The following is a 22,712-nucleotide window of genomic DNA, read 5'->3' as shown; positions in this document are numbered from 1 at the left end:
GTTTTTTTTTTCAGTTTTTATTTCTCCTTTCCTTCAGGCCAATTCCTAGAAGAAACCACTCAGACAAAACACTTCAGGCATCTCCAAGTGTGGGGCTGAAGTACATACAGCCAGGCTGGCAGGTTTCTTTGAAAGGCTTGACATTTAGTTGGAGATGAGGAAAAGGAGAAGGGAAGTACGGGGAGCACTTTAGATTTGTGCCCCAGAGGTGAAGAACAATTGCCTCTGTCAGTGTTTGGCTTTTCATCATGTGGGAATTGACAACTCTTTTCTTACTCAGAAATTCTTGCTGAAGTTAACAAGGATGGTTGTGTTCTTTTGATATGTAAATGTTGTTTAAGTTATTTACAGAGTCTGATCTGAAACTGTGTCAGGATGCAGGACAAAGCCTTAATGCTGGTGTGTACTGTGACTTCTTTACATCTTTCTGTCTTGCTTGTTAGTGCTTGCAGATCATGCACTGTGGTCTAGGCAGAGATACAGCCTGGAGCAGACACCACTGCACTTCCCTGAGAGCTGAACTGGACTGTAAAGGTGACTGTCCTGTTCTCCCTCTGGTTTTGGGGAAGAAGAAACCTCTGCCTGGGAGGCACATATTACTGATCTCCTCACATCCTGTGCTTGGTGCTCCACTTTGTTCAAGAGAGTGAGAATTAATGGAGGTAAAAGAGCATGCAGCAGAGCTTGACAGGTTTTGGAGAAGAGCAGGGGGGTGGTGAAAGGGTAAGATTATTTCCATTCACAGAATGATTCTGAAGATAGGTAAGTTTGTAGCTGAAAGGTAACCAAATGCTGCAGTTGAAAGTCAAGTAGATGGAGAAATTACAGCAAAGTTGGTTCAAGTGAAATTTGCAGATTCAGAGTCACTTTTTCACACAAGTGTCACTTTTTATTTTCTAAATGCTCTTCATGAAAGTTAGGAAATCTAACACTTTCCAGAAGTCTGGTAGTTACTTGTTAAACAAATTAATTTGACAGAAGTATTTTGATTATGCAAAATTGTGTTTTCTTTTTTTTCAGTGAAGTAGACAAAAAATTGTTTATTTTCCTGTCCTCTACTCCAACTGTTTTACTGGAGAGATACATCATTTTAATACTCAAATGTCACTGTTTACTAAAATATTGAATGTACTCCTCAGATGGAATGGTGTGGGGGATAGTTTGCAGGGCAGGGCAGGAGAGGAGAGGATTGTGAGAGAAGGTCCTGTCATGTATTCATAAATGTGAAGTCCTGAAATAACTGTTGCAAGCAAATGTTGTATTTTCAAGATGGGGTTGGCATCAATATTTCCCCTACTTTAAAATCCAGTCTCTCCAATTATTGAGTGCTCAGCTCCCAGCTGAGTTGATGGGAGTGGTTGTCACTGTACAACAAAGAGCGTCATACCCTGGCAACCCAGTCATATTTCCTTTAAAACTGGTAGCAAAATCCCCACTATTTTGTCAGTACCAGATTTAAATGTCTGAATCTTCTTTTTTCAGGTAAACTCATTTTCCACAAAGACCAAAGGATTTAAATCTGAGCCTTATTATGTCATATGAATATTTTAGTGGGAGCTTATCCTAGATATGTTAAACCTTCCATTTATTGCAGTCAGCCTTGTTTCTTTCACAGACACTTTCATAGCCTTAAAAAGCACCATCAAGGTGTTGTTTTTAAGAAACCTTCTCCAAGCTGTGAGGCTGTCTCACAAAAAGCTAATTTGGGTAAGCTGCATGCTGAATTTTACACAACCTGCTTTCAATGCACTTGCTGCTCTGTGCTGGCCTGAAGATCTGTGGCCTGACTCCAAAACTGAGTCCAAGTTTTGTCACATCAACTCTCTGCAGGAAGTAGCTGTTTAAAGATATTGAGCTGCTTCAACTTGTGTGGTGGCAGTTGTGTCTTTTATCCCATAAACAGTTCAATGCCAGCCTTTCATTCTGGGTCATGCTGCAAAACAAAGCAAACAAAGAAAAAAATCTAAAGGAGCCCAAAGTTATTTTTTTTACTTGATAGCAGCATGACAGTGCTTCCTGAGGGACGTTACTAATGGCTCCCTTGGTGTAAGGGACAGAGGCTCTGGTTAGAGGGAGAGCTGTTGTGTTTAATTATGTAAGTAATTAAGCTCGGATCCATGCATTTAGGAGAGGTTAGCCCTGAGTGATGCAAAGTAACCTGAAGATGCCAAATTTCTCAAGGACTAATGGCTTCCTAAAGAATGTCTGGAGGTGGTCTGGGATTCCTTTGGAGGACCACTTTTCAAAGAGGGTGAAACCATGAAGGGATTTCTGGCAGAACCTAGCTGATGCTTGGTTCTGTGTTCTCCCTTCCTATGGTTGGAAGAAGGCACCTTTGCAAACACAGGAATGCCCACAGGCTGTACCACCAGGACACCTCACATAAATCCATGCCTTGGTGCCATTTCAGCAAAACTCTTCCTAGAGTTGAGGCAGCATATAGTGTTATGAATACACTTGTAACTTTTACAGGCACAACTATGCAAAACAGGGATTGGACCTTTTTGTACTGTTATCTGTGTGCAGCTTAGTCATAAGGGACACAGAGCTTTGCTAGGGTATTTGATGCCATCTTTCTGCTTTATGCAGAACATAAATGCTGTCCCAATCACAGCAACCACAGTTAAAGCCCTTTCCTAGTAGCAGCAAGATGATTTTGTTGTTTCTCAGACATCCTTTCAAATGAGCCTGATGGTGACACTATCATGAAGCTCTGTGCACATCACTGTGTGAGCTAACCTGTTTAATGATGCATTAAACATTAAATTTGCCTTAACCTGATAATGCAAATTTTACATCATGATGCTGTTTGTAAAAAAAAAAAAAATTAAATAACACCTGTCTTTATTTCAGTAAGACCTCTGTTGCGCTTAGCAACATGTTAGACAAAATTGCACAAAATCCCAAAACACCTGTCATTATAAACCTGGTTTGTCAAAAATTGTTACTCCTGAGGAGAGAGTAACTTCATTTGAATCTGCTTTAGTCTGTTTAAGGTTACATTAGATTGCCAGGTTTCTGAGCAGTAAAGTGTGGCAATAGATGTGTGTATCCTCTTGTTGTCCAGTATTGTATTTTTGACCTAAACATTTGAAGAATTTTGTGATTCCAATTGCTTTACAAATATCAAAGGGATGGGGAGAAGTAGTAAGTCAGTAGCAGAACAGGGAGTAGATTTTGGCTTTTGTGCCTGATGTCAGTCAGTAGTGATTCACATTCACTCCTCCCTGTGATGTGCTATTCCATAGCCCTGCTGTGACACCACATTCTTTGGGATTTGTGAATGGAGCTCAATAAGCACAGAATGATGAGCAAGAAGTGGTCATGAAGCAGAAACACAGTTGAGTTAGAAGATGGTTTCAGTGCATTGGTTTTTGTGCTTCTTGAGCTGCCAGTAGTCTGTGGCAGCGTTACATGAAAAATCCAGTGCACTGCATATAAAAGGGATTGCCATGAACTAGTCATGTCTCAGTTTGTTTGATCTATGCCAGGTTTGGAAAGGTCAAGTCCTTGTTTAAGAAGTGCTGATCACTCACTTATGCAAAGGCGTCTCCATTTCAATGGGATAAGCATTGCTGCCCTGTCTCTCACTGAAGCTGGCTCCTGCAGTGCAGTCAAACACACAAGATTTGTCTCATACTTCTTTTTTAAGTAACAGTATTGCTGATGAATGGTTGTGATATGAGGACAGGAGAAACTAGGAGACAGAGTCGGCATTTACTTGCTTTGACAGTGAAGAAGAATTGTCAAAATGTATCCTGAGATGAAATATCTCTTTTGGTTCCATCGCCCTTTTTTCTCTCCAGGATTGTCTGTCTTAGTGTGTCTGTTGTGCATAGGTTAGGGGTCCTTTATGATGCTCTTGTTTTTATTTGTGTGGTTTTTTTTCTTCCTCTGAACATCTGCCCTCACCTTTACTGCCCACTGCTTGGGTGATGTGAAATAGTGAGATATTTTCCCATGGTCTGGGCTCTTGATGCCTTCTGGGGAATGATAAAGACGATCTGGAGGCATCTGTAAGGATGTAGTTTCTGCCAGTTGTGGACCATACTGGAAAGTCTGATTTACTTCAAGCATTTTCTGGATAGAAACCAAATGTAGTCTGTGGAGAAGGGAGAGGACCTCTCTCTTCCATTTTGCCACCGGAGAGTGTGCAAGCTGTGAGGTTAGAGAAAATGCTGGAGTGGATATGTAGTGACTCTAACTGAGCCATGGAGCAGCTTCCAAAGGGGGCAAAGAGCTGAGCCCAGCATTGGGGGCAGCTCCAGAGGGTGTCTGGGCTGAAGCTTCCTGGGGTAACCATGTTTCCCTTTGGGAATCTAATCCAATGTAACTATTTTCCCATCAAAAGTAGTGTGCATTGTTACTACAACACGGTGTGCAGGTGCTACAATGAGCATGGCTACTAACAAAGTAAAAAAATAAGGAAGACTTACCACAGACCCAGATGTCACATCTTAGAATGCTAAGTGTTCAGCATGATTCTGAAAAAATAAGGAGTGTTTCAGGATTTTTTTGGCTTGCTTGCACTTTGCACTGTCTGTATCATCCCACTGTCTGTGGTGTTACATAAAGTATGTATGATTTTATCTCAGTGCAGGCACAGTGGTGTAACCAACTGCACAGGTCTGCCTGCAGTAACCTTCCTGTACTTATGTTACAGGAGTAAGTGCTGACCCATCAACTCTTGAAACTGAGACCATGGCAGTGCTGTGCTTGGTCAAGGACACACAGTTCATGAGAGTTTTAATCACTGAAGTTAATTACATTAAGACCTTGTATTACATGTAGTACTTTGACAAATTTGTGCTGGGTTTGAGATGACACTAATTATTTCCGTGACAGTTCATAGATTATTTCAAATTAATGTATAGTCTGGTTATATTTCCATTAATCAAAGACAGTGGTTATTTTTTTGAAAATGTTAACATTTACTTAAGACTTTCTACAGAATTTTTCTACCATCATGTGAGTTCTGCAGGAGTAATTTAATTATTAATTCAGTTCAGCTTTATGTACTGCTGCCTTCATCAAAGAAGTTGGCTACTGACAGCACTTGTATTTAATGTTCTGTTAAGCCTGATTGAGATACAAGATTAAGTCCACTTATATCTCCAAGAGGAAGGCAATAAAATTTTTCTGCATTAATGAGATGACAGCTATAATTAAGCTGCTGGTCAACCTGTGCCAAGCCTACAACTTCGCACTGTAAACTGTCTTAAGTCTTCAGACTGAAACAAAACTGGCATCATTAATTCTGAAAGAACGCTCAAAAGACTGGACCTCTTTTTATCTGGTAAAGGCCACCCTAGTTAGTCCTAACTTGATATTACATTGATCATTTTGGGGGAGACTCTTTTGCTACATGATCTTTGGTATCCATTCTGCATGTATGGGATGCATGTATGCACCAAAGGCATGAGGCAGGCTGAGCTGGCTGCTTGTACTGAGGCACACTCAAGTGCTTGTGTTGACATACAAGCTTTCTTTACTTTTATGACTAAAAATTCAGATTTGAAAATATATGTTGTTATTGAATCTTTCTTGCAGTCTACTTTTCTAAAAAAAAGGTCTTTTTTAACAAGAGTACTTGAACGTTTTACACTCTCATAATGTACTTGATTAAGATCATTTGTCATCTAAGGTAGCATGTAGTGCCCATTCTTTGCCCATATTCTAAGTGGACTGTTGGATCAGTACTGATGAGCTGAGGAAGCCTCTTATGCCATCTTTTTTAATGAAGAGATTTTTTTTCAAATCTGAGTTTGATTCTTGCTTCCCATCTTTTCTGTTGCTGTTTCACTAGTTGAGTTCTCAATCTGCCTGTGACATCTCTTCCTTTTTACTGGAGATCTACTTGATCACTTTTCATATTTTTTGTCTAGAGTGATGCCTTCTGCTCTTGTCCTTCTTTGCACTTCCATTTATTGTGTTTTAAAGCCTCCAGTAGCAGATCAAAATGGAGACACCAATGATGTCAAAACTTCTTAAGTATTCTACCCAAAAGTTATAATATCTGTTGTAGTTTGGCTTAGGATTTAAAACAAATTCAGCTACATCACTCTCTGCAGAATAAAGGAATAGTTTATTTTTATATTTATTATATAAGCCATAGAATATAAAGGGACTTCAGCAAAAGGGAAGGTAGAGATGTTAGTAAATTGGCTATGACCTTGGTCCATCTGCCAATGTAATTTTTCTGCCTTGGTAATTGAAATGTATTCAAATGTGATTGAAAGGTCATCAAGGAGGCAAGTCAAAGACTTAAGCACAGTTTCTGATCAAAACATTTAGTATTGTCGTCGACTTTTATGAATGGCTGAAGGACTCTGCCAAATGGTGAATTTCACTTATTTAATCAGGCTTCTTTGTTACAACAAACTTTGACTGCAGCTGAGCTCTTCACTTGAGGCCAGTACTCACTCAAGGACAGACGAAGGTCTTTTATCCATAGTTATCTTGCAGTTCTGCAGAAAAGTGAATACTGAGGCAAATCCCAATGCAAAGTAATTCTTCAAAGGGGAAAAATGACTTGTCAAGAGCACTTTTGACCCATATGATAAATACAGTGTGAGCAGATGTGAAGAGTGCTAAAAGTTGTGTTGGAAAATTAGATCCAAAACACAGAATTTGCAGTTCAGTATCAGTTCAAAAGATTTTTTTAAAGGAGTTAGTAAGGTAATATATGGTGGCTGGACAACCAGATTGTGCATTTAAGATTTTCAGATAGGGAAAAGAACCAGTAAAACAAACTGATACTTTTCTTTTTAAATGTTCATTTCCTGTGCAAAGATCAGCTGCATTCAGTGACCTTGCATAAAATTTGAGAAGCTCTTCCATTTCATCCAGAGTATTTACTTCAGCATGAGGCATTGATTTTTAGTAATAATTCATGTAGAATCAGTGGAAGAGCCAAGTGAAAATAAAGGAGAAGGGAAGAAAATGAACCCTCTGTCCTCTCTGTTATGTATGCTAATTATTGCCAAAGAAAGTAAGAAAGTGGCATTATTCTCCTTGTCAAGATCAGGAGTGATACTGCCTTCAGAAGAAAAACAGCCTATTTCAGCAGGTGAGTCATGTACCCTGTCCCCCTGCCCTCACTCTGGCAAAAAAAAGGCAATCCTTTGGTTCTTCTCCAGCTAATTAGGGTAAATTACGTACACTCTGCACTCTATCCTTCTTCAACACTGGCTTTGCCCATGCCCAGCCAGCCTCTGTAGCCACCATGCTCTCCTGATTGGGCATCTTAGTATTTTAGTTTAGAAATGAGGATGTGGGGAAGTGTTGTTTGATGTTTGTAGTGATTGTAAGCAAAGATATTTGATCGTGGTCTGGGCCTGCTTGAGATGTAGCATTCATTAATTAGCCCAAATTTGTCTGTAAAATGACTAATCCATGTAGCCACACCATTGTACATGAACTGTGGTCTGAAATCTGATGAGATCCAGTTCTGTTCTATTGGATCCTCTGAGCTGATTTGGCAGTGCCTGGAATAATTAATTATTCTGGTTGTGCGTCTGATCCCATAAAGGCACCACACACGCTGGGGAGAGATTTGCAGAGATGATTGTTTAGCAGAGACTGTACATATGGAAATTTGTTCTCATTTCTTCCTTTGTGCTGTCCCATTTACAAATGGAAATGACTGCTTCGTAGCCAGTTCTCATTATATTTCTCTTCCAGGAGATGTGAAATTAGCACTAGGAGAAATCCCACGGTGGCTGGGAGTGAAGCCTGGTCTCTGCCATTGAGGCTGCCCCACCAGGAGAGGGAGCAGGGAGTCAGTGAGCCTGGCAGGATCCTGCCCCCTCTAACATGTCTTGGCCAGAGTCAGAAGAAGAGGAAACTAGTTGAACAGTACAGAGTTCATGTATACAAATGGATCCCTCCAGAGAGGTGTAGGTATATGCTGGTTTTGAGCAAGGTGTGTATATTGGCATTATTAACAGTCATGTTAAAGATTAGCAGCACTGCTTTTATTACACTGAATAGCAGAGCCCAGATGGGACAGAGGGTGTAACAGCCATGCATCAGATCATATTCCTTGCTAGTTTTAGTGGGCCAGAGAAGCACATGGAAAAATTATATCTCATTGCACTAAACTGCACTTTGTTAAGTAAGGCAATTTAAACTTAGGCAAAAACTTTCTGGCAAGGCATAGTAATTCTATAACTTTGTTACAGTTTTATGTAATGGAAAGGCTGTGAGGGTTTTTTCCTTCTAGAGAATGGAATATGCTGGTAAAGACATAACAATTTTAAAAGATGGGGTTTTATGAGATCTTTTTGTAGTTGCAGACTTGTTTCTGTATATGCTTTGCTATGCTGGTGCAGCCACCTTACCTGAAAGGAACATTGTGAGTGATCCCCTTCAGCAGCTACTCAAGAAGCTTGCTTAAAACAGGGAAGCAAGGAAAACAGCTAAGCTGTAACAAGATTTAAATCTTTCCATGTCTGTTCCTCTAAGCCAGCTACAAGGCAAAGAAGGGTTGTATCCCTCAGTGTCAGCTTGGGTTGATGGAATGGTTTTGATCTCCATTACCACACTGGGAGGTTACTTACTCAGATTTGTGCTGATCAGACTTCCTCCCCTTGGGTGGCTGCTTACTGGCCTGAGACCAGATCCCAAAAAAGCAGAGCAGGGCTTAGGAAATGAGATCCCTGTCCTTGGAAGTGCTGGCAGATTTTGCATGTTCATATAGCTGCCTGGGTGTTTCTAATCCGTGTTTTCTGACAAGTGATGAATGGTTTACCAGCTTTTGCTTCATTTGACCTCTGTGCTTACACAGCTCACCCAGGTAGGCCTATATTTTCAGATACTCTCTGGGCTCTGTGTTGCCCAGTTTACAGAGAAAGCAGAGAATAAGGTATTCCCTCCCTAAACTCGGTAGATGTACTCTTAAAATCCAGAGTGTGTTTTCTGAGAATATACAAGCAAATTGTCTACTTTTGTCCTTGAAGTCAATTAAATATTGACATCATTCAAGGAATTTTAAATTAGTTTTTTTTCCATTTGTTTCAAGTGGTCTTGATGATGGACTAACACAGATTTGTTTTCCCCCCAAAATTAAAATAACTTTACTTTTATCCACAAACTATCTGTAATTGAGCTATTTTACTGATCATTCTATTTAGTTGCTGGGATTCTATGGACTGCAGCAGGGCCAGGTCAGCTTGTGAAGGTAAAGAAGTGAAGCAATTGTTCTATCAAAAAGTAGCAAACTGAGGCAATCCTGTATGTGCCTTTTGCTTCAGATAACTTGTGTGCTACAATTACATTTCATGGGATATACCACCAGTGGGATGGAGACTGTTTGTTGTTTTGTGTTGCCTCATGGCCACTTCAGGCACCGCTGTCTTTCCAGGGCTGCATCCCTAAATCTGTATCAGCCCTTTTCTTTACCCTTTGGTGACACTGTGAAAACAGGACACAAGCAGAAGGGGAGTAACTTCATACAGTAGTATGAACTTCATTCAGAGTAACTGAGACCAGCAGTTCAAAATGCCTTAGTCCTGTAGCATCGATTGCTACAGCTCAGTAAACAACTGCAAGATTGCCTGGTTACCTTATCTGTGCACTTCCATCCCTCAAGATATTTGTACTTCTGTTAAGTGAGAACTCAGCTCAATGACCTCACTTGTAGTGTTAGCTTTACACTGATATAGCAGTGATCAAAATGCAGTGTTCATGTAAATTAACACCGTGCTCTCAGCCCTTCTCTTACTTGCATTAAGCTCTACATTTTTATCCATGAAACATTTCAGCTACGAGAGCTCTGCGATAAGGAGCTGTAGTTTGTTTGTTGCTAACATAGCTGGTTGTAAGTACTTGTTAAATTTGTCACACTGTCTGCTTTTTTTCTAATTCTTAATGCTGTGAAGAGACAAGACAGCACCATGGAATAGCTGCAATAGTCTTGGATAAGGAAAAATGGCAGATTAAAAAATGGATTGCAGGTAGAAAGGGGATTGTGAATAATTAATCCTTAAATAATTCTTCGTATTTAAAAATTAATTATTTTACAGTCATTTAAACATCTTATATTCATGACCATTTCAGGGTACCTTAGCCAGAAATCATGTTGGGGAAATAAATTTTAGCACTTCACCTTTTTACCCAAATGTTTGCTTGCTGCTGATTGATGGCACATGCCTGAATCCCTGGTTTAAATCCTCTTCTTTTGTGAGTATGTAGTCTTGATTTGTCAAGAGTCCCTGGCAGTAAAAGGCAAGAGAAGGAGCTTCATTTTATGTGAAAAGCCTGCCATACAAACCTAAATCCTAGAGTCCCAGTTAGACTGGTACAGAAATCTTTTCTACAGAAATTTGAAGCTGTAATAGAGGGGAAGTTAATTCACCTTTCTGCTCAGCAGGTATAACATGGGCATCTCTCTGCTCAATGAGAGCCAGATGCTCACCTCACGATCCTGCTGGGCAACAACAACGTTCCCAGCTCTGCCTTTGGGATGTTCATGTTCTCCTGGGGAGTTAACTCTTCATTCTCCTGTTTCAGCTTAAAAGTAACAAAAGGAGGCTCCTGGCTCTGATGTCTCCATTGGTGTATAGAACACTCAGCAGATAATTACAACTGAAAAATGCCTTAAAATCTTTGCAAGTCTCGTCTTTATGTACTTATTTACACCATATTTAAAGAAGTTCTGTTGGGAATACCTGAGTAGGCATTTAATGGTAAACATAGTGCTGTCTTAAGCCAGATACATGATTCTAAAATGTTGTCTTTGCAGAACACTTCATAGAGGTAGCTCTTTTGCCTTGTTTCTAGGTGAAGATGGATCTTTGTTTACGATAATGCTTTTAGAAGCTTTTGTCTCTGTTCTAAAAATAAGTGAGCATTAAGATTTCATATTTTGTGGGCTTTGATTTCATATTAGTTTTGTGTAGCTCTCAATTTAAGACATGGGAGGAAAGGATTTACAGATTCACCTCTTCTTAATCTGAAAACTAAAGCTGGTTGGTTGGATTTTTTTTCCTTTCTCATTAGCAATTTTGGCAGAAGGATTCCAACAGGCAGTTTTCATCAGTCTTCCTTACTGTTAATTCAAATTCGGCAGTAGCATGAATATGGTTCTTTTGATTATAGTTGAATTACTCCAGAGTCAACTTGATATGCATGAGACCACAATTAATGCCTAAAATATCAGGCTTTTTTCCACTGACTAGCTCTGCTGGGAAAACTAGTAGAGGGTAAAGATTTATTTTAAAACATGAAGCAGAAGGCATAACTCCTGTGAAATTTTTTGTGCTTTATACAAGGATTAGAAGTAAAAATGCTATAATATCCCAAAAACACACCAAGAAATATAGAGTGAAGATATCCTGCTCATATCAGGTGATACATACTGGGGAATAATCCTTCTACTCTACATTGTGCACTATCTGGAGAGCTGTTAGTGGTCATGGTAGTTAGCATTAAATGAGATTCTAGCTCCAAAGACAAAACAGAGAATACATGCAGGCAAGCATATCCTGAATGGATACTTGCATCCAGAGAGCATTTACCAGCAAATAGCAGAGCATGCTGGTAGTGGGGTTTTTTGGTTTGGTTTGGTTTTTTCCTTTCTTGTACATACTTAGTGCAATGAAAATAGTTTTGGCATCATCACTGAATTGGATTGGGAGGTACTTTATAAAAGCTATAGGTTAGGCTAATCTTTTGAGCTCCACCTATGAATTTGTTAATTTGTAGCTTATCTAAAAATCAGGGGAAAGTGTGGTCAGCAGCCTTTGTCCTGACATAGGTTAAAAATTGATATATTGTTGCTTAATGAAGTCTTTGTCAGCACACAGCTTTTACTTTTATGCCTGATGGCACTGAAAAGAGTATTTTAGCTATGGTAAAGACTGGTTTCATGCACAGTAAGAACACAGGGAAGCCACAATTTTTGGGACCTCTGTCTACTAAATCCAACCTGTTTGCATTATGAAAACACAAAGAGACTTTGGCTTTTCGCTTTCTGTAATGCTGATCTGAATGATTTGTGGTCATCCTGTGTTGTAGCTCATGATCTTGGACTGTTATCTCTCCATTTTCAGTTTTTCACAGCAGTGATAAGTACTCAGAAAGCCACAGATGTAAGCATTCTTCAGGATGGTATGATTTAAAATTCACATAAGTAGACTGCTGTGTTACACATTTGTTAATGCCTTTTGCTAGAAACTGCTTTGTGCTTTCTGAAGAAGCAGCTTTAGTGGTTATTGCCAGTGTACCTAGCTGAGGTTCAGGTCTAGACCTGGAAGCTTAGAATTTTGTCCTTCTCAGTCATGTTTCCAGATGGGACAGATCTGAATTATCCTTACAGTATTTCCTTGGGTTTCCTTTGAAAACTGTCTATTGTACAGTAATATTTTATATTAATATTTGGACCTTTTCCACACTCACCAGTTAAAGTGTCTTCAATACCTAAGCTCCTAAGCTGGTTCCCATTGGTTGAGCTGCTCTGCTCCCAAGTTGCACAATGGATGGAGGAGAAAGATGTGGCAGCTCTTAGCTGGGGGCTCATAATGGGACAAGGTGACATCTTGAATTTACAGATCCTGTGACTCTGTGTGCTGCTTTACATGAGGTGGGAGGATGGAGATGCCCAGCTGGAACTTGGAGGGCTGTGTGTTTGCTGGCAGAATTTATTGTCTGTCCTTTGCCACATCTGCAATGTGGAGGCTGAAAGTAACAGCAAAACACCTGCTCTGAATCAGGTTAGGGCTTTGCTACAACACAGCTGAAAACAGGTAGAGTTTTCCAAATACCTGAAGTCTAATTGGGTATCAAACTGCACCATGTTTGTAACACATGCTGTGTGACATTTCTTGCTGTAATGGTCAGACAGATCCACCTGGAAGTGACAAAAACACATGAAATTAAAATTTAAAAATGCAGAGTTTATCTAGCCCAACATTTGGAGATGCTTCAAATGTTGGGCTAGATAATGGGTTTCTTTCAGCAGATCTACTACAAACACTAGTTTGGAATGTGTTATTTTTTTTCCTGAAAAGGTGGTATTTTTACTGATCCTTTAAGTATGTTAGTAATTGTAGGTAAGAGATGTCTTGGCCTCAAATACTAGTTTGCTTTGGCTTTTTATTATGCTTGACAGACTGGTGCCTGTTCCCCCTCCTTCCCACCATTGTGTCTCTTTAATTCCACTTTACAGAGGAGTTGCTTCAGTGTCTTTGTCACATTTGAACTTTTGTTTAAGAATAAATTTTCCTGAGTGCTAAGCCTTACAGCAACTTAGGTACTTCCAAATCAAAGTCAGAGTAGATGTATACTCCTGCAGCCAAGCTTTTCAGGGAGATTAGTTCTTCTGACTTCAATTGATTTAATAACTACTCTGCACTTGAAGACTTCTGAGGACTGTGCAGCCAAGGCACATCTAAAAATAACATTTAGGTCCAAGAGCCAGTAAGGCAGTTTTGGAGAATGCAAAACATAACTACAACCCCTTTTGCTTACATCTCACAGGATGGAATGAATAATGAACTGTTTCATAGTGTTTTGATGACGATGTGAAACTTGAGCATGCCCAAAACATTGTCAGTGTGATTCTTTTTCATTACTGTGGGCAATGAGGAAATTCGAAAGAGCTTCCTTCTGGATACGTGATTAATTGTTGTTTCAAATTATTTGAACTGAGGTTGTAGGGATATAACTGGTCTTTTGAGAGCTGTGATCCAGACTGTTACTTTTCAGTTGAAAGCTTCATTTTACCCCACTCCTATCAAAATCCAGAGTGTGCTAGAAACATGACCTTTTCTAGTAATTTGCAAGGCATCCAGAAATCCTTTGGAAAGAGAGATGGGAAGCTGAAAGGAAAGAGTAACTCCAAAAGCTGTTCCTGTTGGAGCAAGTTTCTATCAATTCTGCCCTGGTCATGTAATGAAGACAAGTGTCCTGCTCATTAGGCTGAAAGCTGAGTACATAACATACCAAAATGTGGTTTTAACCAGCAAGACTCCTGGTAAGTCCATGAGCTGTGTTGGACAGAGAACTGTCTCAGGCCTGGCTAGTACTGAAGACTTCTCTAGGAGGAGGTTGTGTGATAGATGGATCAAGTGCTGCTGCTACCTCTCTACAAAATTTGCATTCCTTCTCACAAAGGAGCTTGTGTTTGATGTTTTGTGGAGTAGCATGCCTCACCATAAGTAGAGAATCTGGTTGTGATTCTCACCCAGTGTTCCTTTGTTAAAAGTGATATCCAGCTGTCTTAAAAGAAATTTCTGCAGGTAAAGCTCACAAATATTGCTGGATTTTCAAACAGCATATGAATTAGTCCTTGTATCTACAAATAGCATGTGTTAATGAATACAAATACATCTTTCTGTGAAAAAAAATATGAAAATCTGAGTAGTTCCATGAAACTCAGCCTTCAAGCCCAAAATCAAATTACTGAAACCTGTCAAGAAATGGTAAGATTTAAGGTGGTGTGTGGCATGGTTTTGAATAAACATACTTAACTCAGTCATTTCCTAACAGCCTACTGCTTGATCTGAATTCAGTAATGTTTTGAAGAGTACATTCTATGTGTGACTTTATAGAGAGATACTGATCTAGAATGCAGGCATGTAGCCTTCCAAGCAGAGTTTGGAGAGTAGTAACAGCATAAATGCAGTGGTTTAGAGGAATAAGATAAAGCTGAGGAGTCACCAAAAAGAAGAGCCCCCTGAATGGTGTCTGAGAGTAGGAGCAGAATGAGAGGCAGCAAAAGGCCTGAAGTACAAACACACCTTAAGATGCTGGCCCAGGGTGAAAGGAAATTTCCTTGGAACTGTGCATCCAAGGCCATCGGTACTGTTTGGTTGCTTGGAGAAACTGGAAGCCAGAAAAGGCTCCTGTGACCTTACCTTGCAGGAGAGCAGCTCGTGCTGCTGTTTAATTATGGAAGTCACCTACAAGGAAAGCACATGCTGGACAGAATTTGAAATTGTACCCTTGCTGGATTAGCATTGGTCCATGTGTCCTTCCCTACATCATCACCTTCTGGACACCAAGGTCTTCAGATTTTCAACAACTTTATTGTCTATCCAGTCCTGAAATGGAAGAGATGAGTGAAAACAGTTTAAAGGTGCCCTGTTTGCTCCCGGCTGTCCTTGGGCTGCTTCTCAGGTGTGGATGCACCTGTGCAAATCTGCCTTGAGTGAGCTGGAGCTAATCTGGGATTGCCAAGGAGCAGAACATGATGCCTTTGCTTCACTCACATGCATTTCCCCACCCCCACCAGCACTGCATGTGGTTCCAGTATGGCAAGAAAGGGCAAGGTCCCCTTACCCCTACTTGGAGCTGCTCCTGCTTGTGCAGCAAGAAATGCTTTGGGATTTGTGCAGTGCCTCCTAGAAGAATGGTAGCAAGATTAAATTTTTAAAAATCCTCTTTTCCTTTGCCCATGTTAGGGTCACTTTGTCTTCCCCCTTCCTTCTCACCTTCATTAGATCAGGAGGAGATGATGTGCTGAATGCTCCCCCTGACACTGAACAGGACAGACTCCCTGCATTCCAGGATGATTACCACAAGCCTGATTATTGTGGCTAAAAGCCCTGTGAACCCAAATTCTGGGCACTGTGGAGGAATATTATCAAAAAACTAAGACATCTAGAAAAGATTTCCAGTGCACAGCTATGTATTCTGACAAGATCTCTAATATGATGGTTGGGGAGAGCAAGCAAGTCAGCTACTGTTGGCACATTTTCTGTGTGCCAGAGCTTTACAATATTTAAAAATGCAAAACATGTAACTAGCAAATTTCCAAAGTGCCCCTAAAACAGAAGAACAATTCTAGACTCAGTTCTGTTTTAATTTTCTGGCTCTGTCTGTATAAAGCAGCCACTACAATATTGCTGCCAGAAGAGGTATGTTTTTATTACATCTATTGACATACTTTCACATGCAATTTTAGCAGAGACAAAGCACAGCTGGGCTTTAACTTGCTATTGAAGGTGAAACCCAATCTGCAGTAGGCTAATTTCACTGAAATAAAAACAAGACTTTTATGGTTAAAAATCCCTTTGGAGATACCTCAGAAAATTTGTTTTGTGAAACAAATAATTAAACAAAAGTAAAATTTTGCTTCAGGGTTTTGTGAAGACAAGGGATTAATATTTTTAAATGTCTCCATGAAAATCAGTCCGGTTACAGGACTGTATTTCACCACAAAGCAAAGCCACAATAATTAGAGGGTCATGAAACAAACACAGCTATTCACAACAGGGATGCAAGTCTTTTCTGAACCTGTTCCAGGATGAAGTGTGACACTGCCCAGCTCTTGGAACACAGAGGAAGGGTCCCAGCACATACCATCCCCAGAAGTGCAGGACTGACTCTGTGAGATCTGCTGAGGGCAGAAGGCTCAGCTGGATGGAAGCACAATTAAACTGTCCCCTGGGTGGAATTAGCTTGGAGGTTGGACAAAACCAGCCTGCAATGCACCTTGAAAATATACCTTCAGAAAGAGCTCTTCCTGGAGCATCATGTTGTGCAGAGGTTCCAGCTTCTCTCCATCCTTTCTTCCAGGCCAAGGGGGAATCTCATGTCTGCCAGTAGGTTCCTTTAGACCAGAGTTTTCCCCAAGAGGGGCAGCTTTTCTTTCAGAAGCAGATGTTGGTAATTCAAGGACAGCATGCAGAAAACCATTCATGCACATGACCAAAATTTTTATGTCAACAATGGCAACAAAAAGGTCATTTAAAAAATCCTTCAAACAGCTTCCTCTCTGTCCCCTTTCCTCAGATAACACACACTAAAAACCATCAAGGTTCAGCACTATTTCAACCTGTAAGATCTAAATTTCATAAATTCTAAACAACCCGAATCAGCGATTACCCCAGACTCCTTTTGCAGAATAGGCAACTGGACTTCTTCAGACTTTTAATATCTCCACTGTGGCTATGCATCCCTTTGTGCCTAGGACACAACATAGTCAGCTTAAAGCATCAGGTTCACTGGGGGGGATCTGCTTGACAGACAAACCCACTACATAGGAGAGACCTTTGTAATTCAAAAGGAATAAATCTGGTCAAATACACTGAAAATGAGAAAGACAAGACTGCCAGAGGATCAGACAACCCTGGCGCTGAGACAATTTTACTTTTCAAATTTTGTGCATTGATCCTACTTACTTATGAGACTGAATTGCTAATAAAATTAATTGGAAGCATCATAAATTGGTAATCCCAAGAGTATTTCTACTTGAAGCAGTCATTAATTATTCTGACTAGGATTGTCTGTCTTTTCTATTTATAGGCTGGCCATGGGCAACACTGACTGTTCTCGGGTTCCTGTACTGCTATTCTCATGTTGGAATTGAATGGGAGCAGAAGTATGCTGCACATTAGGAATGATGCAAACAATTGTTAAGGCAGGTTGATGTTTTTTCTACACTGGATATTCTTTCTGCACAAGGGTGAGCCAGACCAAGTCTTCAGTCCATGTATTAAAACCAAAAGCTCATTTAATTGACTCTGGATTGCAAATGCAGGAGTTGAACTGCAGAAGCACTGATGGACTGTGGCTGGGGAGAAATTTTGAAGCCTTTTGATTTACATTATTTTTTGTAAAACAGCATCTTTGTGACTCTGTGTACATGAGAAGCGTGCATCTCAGAACAGGTATTTTATATATGTTGAGGGTTGTTTTCATGTTTTGCTGCCTGTTTTGATATATTGAAGAAAAAAAAAAAATTCTACCTTGGAGAATTCAAAAAGTCCAATCTCTCACAGATGGTGTCCAGGGGCATGTAGGGCTGTGCCCTGCACTTACACTACTCCATGAAGGACACAATGCTCATCAGTTCTTCTTGATTGCGTTCTGATATAAGCTAGAACATTTTGTATTCTCACTGACTGGAGTAGTTCTGCCTTAAGCTACTTTTCCACCTACTGTAACAAAGCCTGCTTTTTCTTTTTAATGCTTTCATTTAAAATTTTGCCTTTAAAATAACATGGTTTTGGTAACCTTAGAAATGGTTTTGTTTCTTTTAAAAGAGTGCGTAGGGAGGAAGGTCTTTTCTTAAAGAACAGCTTACCTTTTTAATCAAATGTGCTCTTAAAGCTCCTTGGGCTTTAGGTGCTCTCTGCCTTGTCTTAGAGCTAAAGCATTAAATACTACCTTTATTTTGGGGCTAATACCACCCTCAGACTGTTCAGTCTGCCTCTTGTATTGTTCTGTTACAAAAGGACATATCCCCAGTCTGGGTGAATGGTAAATCTGTTCAGTCTGACTCATTCTGTGGTGTCCAAGCAATCAGCTCCTGCAATATATTGCAGACACCCTAGGAGAAACGTGTTAAGACCTTGAATAAAAAAATAGAATAGTCCAATACAGTGGCACCTAATTAGCTGGAGCTCCATGTTCTTTGGCCACAACTAGAGCTGCTACAGCAGCGTCTTTGCCCAAAGACTGTGTTGTCCAGAGCTGGGAAGGTCATGCCTGCAGGTGTCCAGGTTGCAGGAGTGCTTCAGCACACTCTGTTTTCTAAGGGGAGACCCTCCCCCTGCCTGCTACTGTGGGCGTCTCCTACACTGTTCTGTTTTAAACTGATACTGAAGAGCAGCCAGAAAACCTTTAGTCTTTCTAAAGTTAGACATTCCCCCTGGGCATGGTCAAAAGGCCACAAGTTCTGGAGTAGACTTCTTCCACAAGTAGCTTCCTCCACCCAAAGCATGTCAAAACTTGTTCCATGTCCCTAGTAGACATTTCAGCCTGTTGGGAATTAGAATCCTACTGTCCATCACTCCGGCAGCTTCAGCCAAGTCTGATATAACTTCTCCCTTCAACAAGAAATTCAGTTCCTGAGACAGGTGTCTGCTTATGGCCTCCATTTCTGATGTCTCTGCTGCTCACAGTTATGGCAGCCTTCTTGTTACCTTCCATTTATTCCTGGAGAAATAAGGGCAGAGGCTTCAGCCTTCTGTCCAGCCAGAGAAAAGCCCATCTCTTCCTGTTTCAAAGCAGAAGCTCCAGCCTTTTATGTTAAGAGTCCCTCGGCTCCCCTGCCATATGATGCCATGATTTCCCCTGGAAGCCATTTCTAGGAGACACCATGGCCTGTTGAAAATAACTTACCTTGAATGCTGCCTGGCCAAAGACATGGCTCACTGACTAACTGGATGATGATTGCTGGGATTCTCTCAGCCACAGAGTGTATGGCTCTAAGCCTCTGAATTTACTAAAAGGATCTGAGATTGGCCTCCATTTTGAGGCAGCACAGAGCTAAAGGCAAGCACTTTCTCAGACTTTGCTCAAACTTTGTAATTAAGTAGCATTAGCATTAGAGCAAAAAGTCATGAATCTGTTCTTCAGTCTTATCGATTACCATTATTACATGAACTGAGGTGCTACTGAGTGATTAGATTCCAATTTGCATGCATGCAGAACTTCCAGCTTCAATATAGAAATGACCCTGAAGGTCATATAGAGCGTGCTTATTTCTGAACTAAAATTCATTTATTTTTTTTTTTCAGTGCTTTATATATCTTTCATAATTTTGTCTCTTTTTCTGTTTCTATAAATAAAGCTGAAATGGACTCTTGGCTTGTGAGCTGTGTTTTGGAAAATGATGGTTTTGTGTAAGAAAAATAAGTGTTCCACTGTTGTGGAGAAACACTACTGTGCTCTGGAAGCCTGCAGGATGGGTGCAATGCAGACTGGTCACTTTTCTCCCTGTTGTGCACTGCATGGAATATGCCTTCCCTAATGGTGTGAGTTTAAAAAACAAGTAAGACTTTTGTAGCTGGGTTAAGGAAAGACTTCAGCATGTGAAGTGTCTGAGAAGAGCAGCATGCACATAAAATGATGCTTCCACTCACAAAGTTCCTTCTCAGTCCTGCATATACAGCAGCTGTCAGCATGGGGCACATTCAGTCTGACAACACACAGCTCTATGCCTGAAGCACTTCAAACTTGCTGTTCTCCTCCTTCAGCTTGGAGACACATTCCTCAGCATGGCCTGAGAAGTGACTCTTCATGTGGCACCTGGTCCAAGCCAGGCCTCTGTGACAGTCCTAGAGGGGGGACAGTTTGCAGAGACCTGTAAGACACTGGCATAGCCATGCTGCTTGCCAAAGGAAAAAAAATAGGTGAGGGGTGTGTGAGAAAGAGACTTCCAAACACTGAAAAAAAGCTAGCTAAGGGGTGTAGGGAACAGGTGACAAGGAGAGACATGGCCAAAGTAAGACACTGGCCATTTTGCACCAAAGGGAAGCACTTCCAGCTGAGGTGAGTGGAACAGCAGACACTGACTACTACTGCTGTGAGATCCTGAAAGTCGCAAAAGTGCAATGAAGAAAAAAAACCCCAACGGTGGTGGCTCTGAAAATGAGCTGGACAGCTACAAAGGCTTCTGATAACAAGAGTTCACAAGTGATTTTGGAAAGCTAAGTGACTAGCAAGCATAATGTATAGTGATAGATAGCTTTAATGGTCACCACAGAGCTGTAGTACAGTCTCTTGCACACACACACCCCCCTCCTTACTCTAGCCCCTCTTTAGTTAACAGCACCTTCGTCATTACTGTGTAAGATTATACTAAGTGGCTCTTTAATTCCGCATTGATTAGAGTGAGCAAGGCTTTGCTCACCTATCTCTTTCACATCTGAGAGCTAAAAGCAGCTTATTTGGAATAGCCAGCTTACCACAGGTCAGAAGAAAAACAGCTTAACTGTGAAAACCTGCAGCAATTTTGTTATTAGTCACAGCAATAACGCAGAGCCTGTCCTTTCTCTTGCACACCCACCTAATTTCCTTCATCACCACTAACCCTTGAGCTGGTCACAGTTTGCACTTGCTGAAGGGGGAGGCTCTCCTTCCTCTGGCTTGGTGGCAGGATTGTCCTCAAGGAACTGTGAAGAGCGAGATTGCTATGCATGGTTTGTCACAACTTCTCCTCACGGTTCTTTATAGCTCCCCGCCTTCCATGAGTAGTGCAGCTCATTATTGCTTTCCAAAATAACTCCCAGATCACAGCCACTTGTTAGTCAAGCCATATATTTTAATCCAGCAGGGATAGCTGAAATACTGCTCGATGCAAAGCCTGTGTGAAGAACACTGTGCCTGTTACCTTTGAGGAACAGGGGAAATCTACATTACAATAGATCATTTCTTGTATTATGAGACCCTTGAGAGCAACCCTCTCTGGTGGGTCCCCACGGATGCCCAGGGGTGTTCTGTGCACATGCACTGAATTCAACAGTCCAACCAGGAGCTGCTTATAAAAGGAAGATAAAAATGAAGACAACTTTGGGGTTTTTTAAATTTTCTGCTTCATGCAAATGCAATCACATCCAACACAGGTCCTGCCAGAGCATCTGAGAATGAGTCCCAGCTGTCTGTGGCACCTAAACCCAACCTATAGATGGACAATGTGGCTCAGACACCCCCAGCCTAGGGGACACACACGGGCAGCTCCAAGCTTGAGAGGCTTTCACAGGTGCCACCAATGCCCAGGAGGACAGGAAAAGGAAAATTCTAATGGATATGGCACACTTTAGACACTCCACAAGAGATGGAGCTGAAGGGTGTCAAGGCAGCCTCAGCATCACTCCCTTTAGCTTTAGCAACATAAATTAACTGCTCCAAGAGGAAAAAGGTGTATGAAGTCTGTATCCAGTAGAGATAATGCCAGGATGAAAACTATATTCAAAAATCTCCTCATTCCTTATGCTGGGAATCACAAAGATCTGGGTGAGAACAAATTAAGCTAACATCAGGATCTAACAGAAAAATTTTGACCACAAATTAGGCTGCACCACCTTTCTTATTATCCGGGGGCAACTCAATGTGTAAATAGCCTTAGGTAGCTGCATATCAGCACCTTTCAGGAACAGAGCAAATTTAATGGGCTACCTGTGGCCTGTGCCTTCCCCAGAAATGGTCAGCCTGCAGGTAACAGAAATGCATTATATCCACAGGGATTTAAGAAAAGCTTTATAGATGGTTGGGTAGCTGAAGTGAATCATTGCAGACAGCTGCATCAGCCAGCCACTGAAAAATTAAAGTTTACTGAAGAAGTAGCACAGAAATATAACTTCGGTTATGACCTGTGGCATTTAAATTGTATTGGCACTCCCTCTAGAGCTGATCATTCTTGACAAAATTAATTAATTTTTATGGACCATAGCATTTTCATCCCTGCACTAGCGCATTTGAGTTTCCAAAATTAGGTGGCAAAAATAGAAGAACTGGAAATGATACTAGAAGGCCAGAAACAGCTACACTGCTCATAAATTAATTAAAAGGCAAGTCAGGGAAAAAAATAGGTCCAATTGATTATTTTTTTTTTTTTAGACTACTGCCAGAAGGGTTAAGGTTGCTTTAGGGGCTCAGGTATGTGGGAGGATTACTGTATAGTAAGCCATAATTCAGAGATAAAAATAAGCATTTATGAGACAGTCCTTGAAGTGATGGTATTGCTAATTTATAGTTATGTGTTTCTTTACTCTTGTGGTAATAGTTTTGTGCTGAAGTGGTAATTAATGATGAAATTACAGGCTAATAACTTGCATTTGGTCATATATTTGCTCCAGGCCACTTCAGTGACCCCTCCTTTCCCCAGCTCTTGGCGTCCTGTCTCAAGGCTACCCTTGGATTCACCTCTGTTGACCCACACTTCACACACCACTGCTGGTGCCATGTGCCCAACCTTCACTCAGCTTATTCTTCTCAAAGTCCCTCAATTTGATCAAGTCCTGCCAAACATCTCTTGGTAA

At 40.8% G+C, this 22,712-nt stretch overlaps 1 protein-coding gene across 3 annotated transcripts in view; it reads left to right on the top strand.

Moving 5' to 3' along the window:
- The window catches only part of HHAT (hedgehog acyltransferase), a 146,695-nt gene extending 127,158 nt beyond the window's left edge, over window positions 1–19,537 (top strand). For all 3 annotated transcript variants that reach the window (XM_033055749.1, XM_033055748.1, XM_033055750.1), the window contains one exon: window positions 17,251–19,537. In XM_033055749.1, the coding sequence (XP_032911640.1) occupies window positions 17,251–17,342 (92 nt within the window). In that variant the 3' untranslated portion in view covers window positions 17,343–19,537. The remainder of the gene's footprint in view (window positions 1–17,250) is intronic.
- The last annotated feature ends 3,175 nt before the right edge of the window (window positions 19,538–22,712 follow it).

Source organism: Catharus ustulatus, chromosome 3 (genome assembly GCF_009819885.2).
Source record: "Catharus ustulatus isolate bCatUst1 chromosome 3, bCatUst1.pri.v2, whole genome shotgun sequence".
In the NCBI taxonomy this organism is placed as follows: domain Eukaryota; kingdom Metazoa; phylum Chordata; class Aves; order Passeriformes; family Turdidae; genus Catharus; species Catharus ustulatus.
The sequence above is the reverse complement of the archived record's forward strand: the minus strand, read 5'-3'. Positions and strand labels throughout refer to the sequence as shown.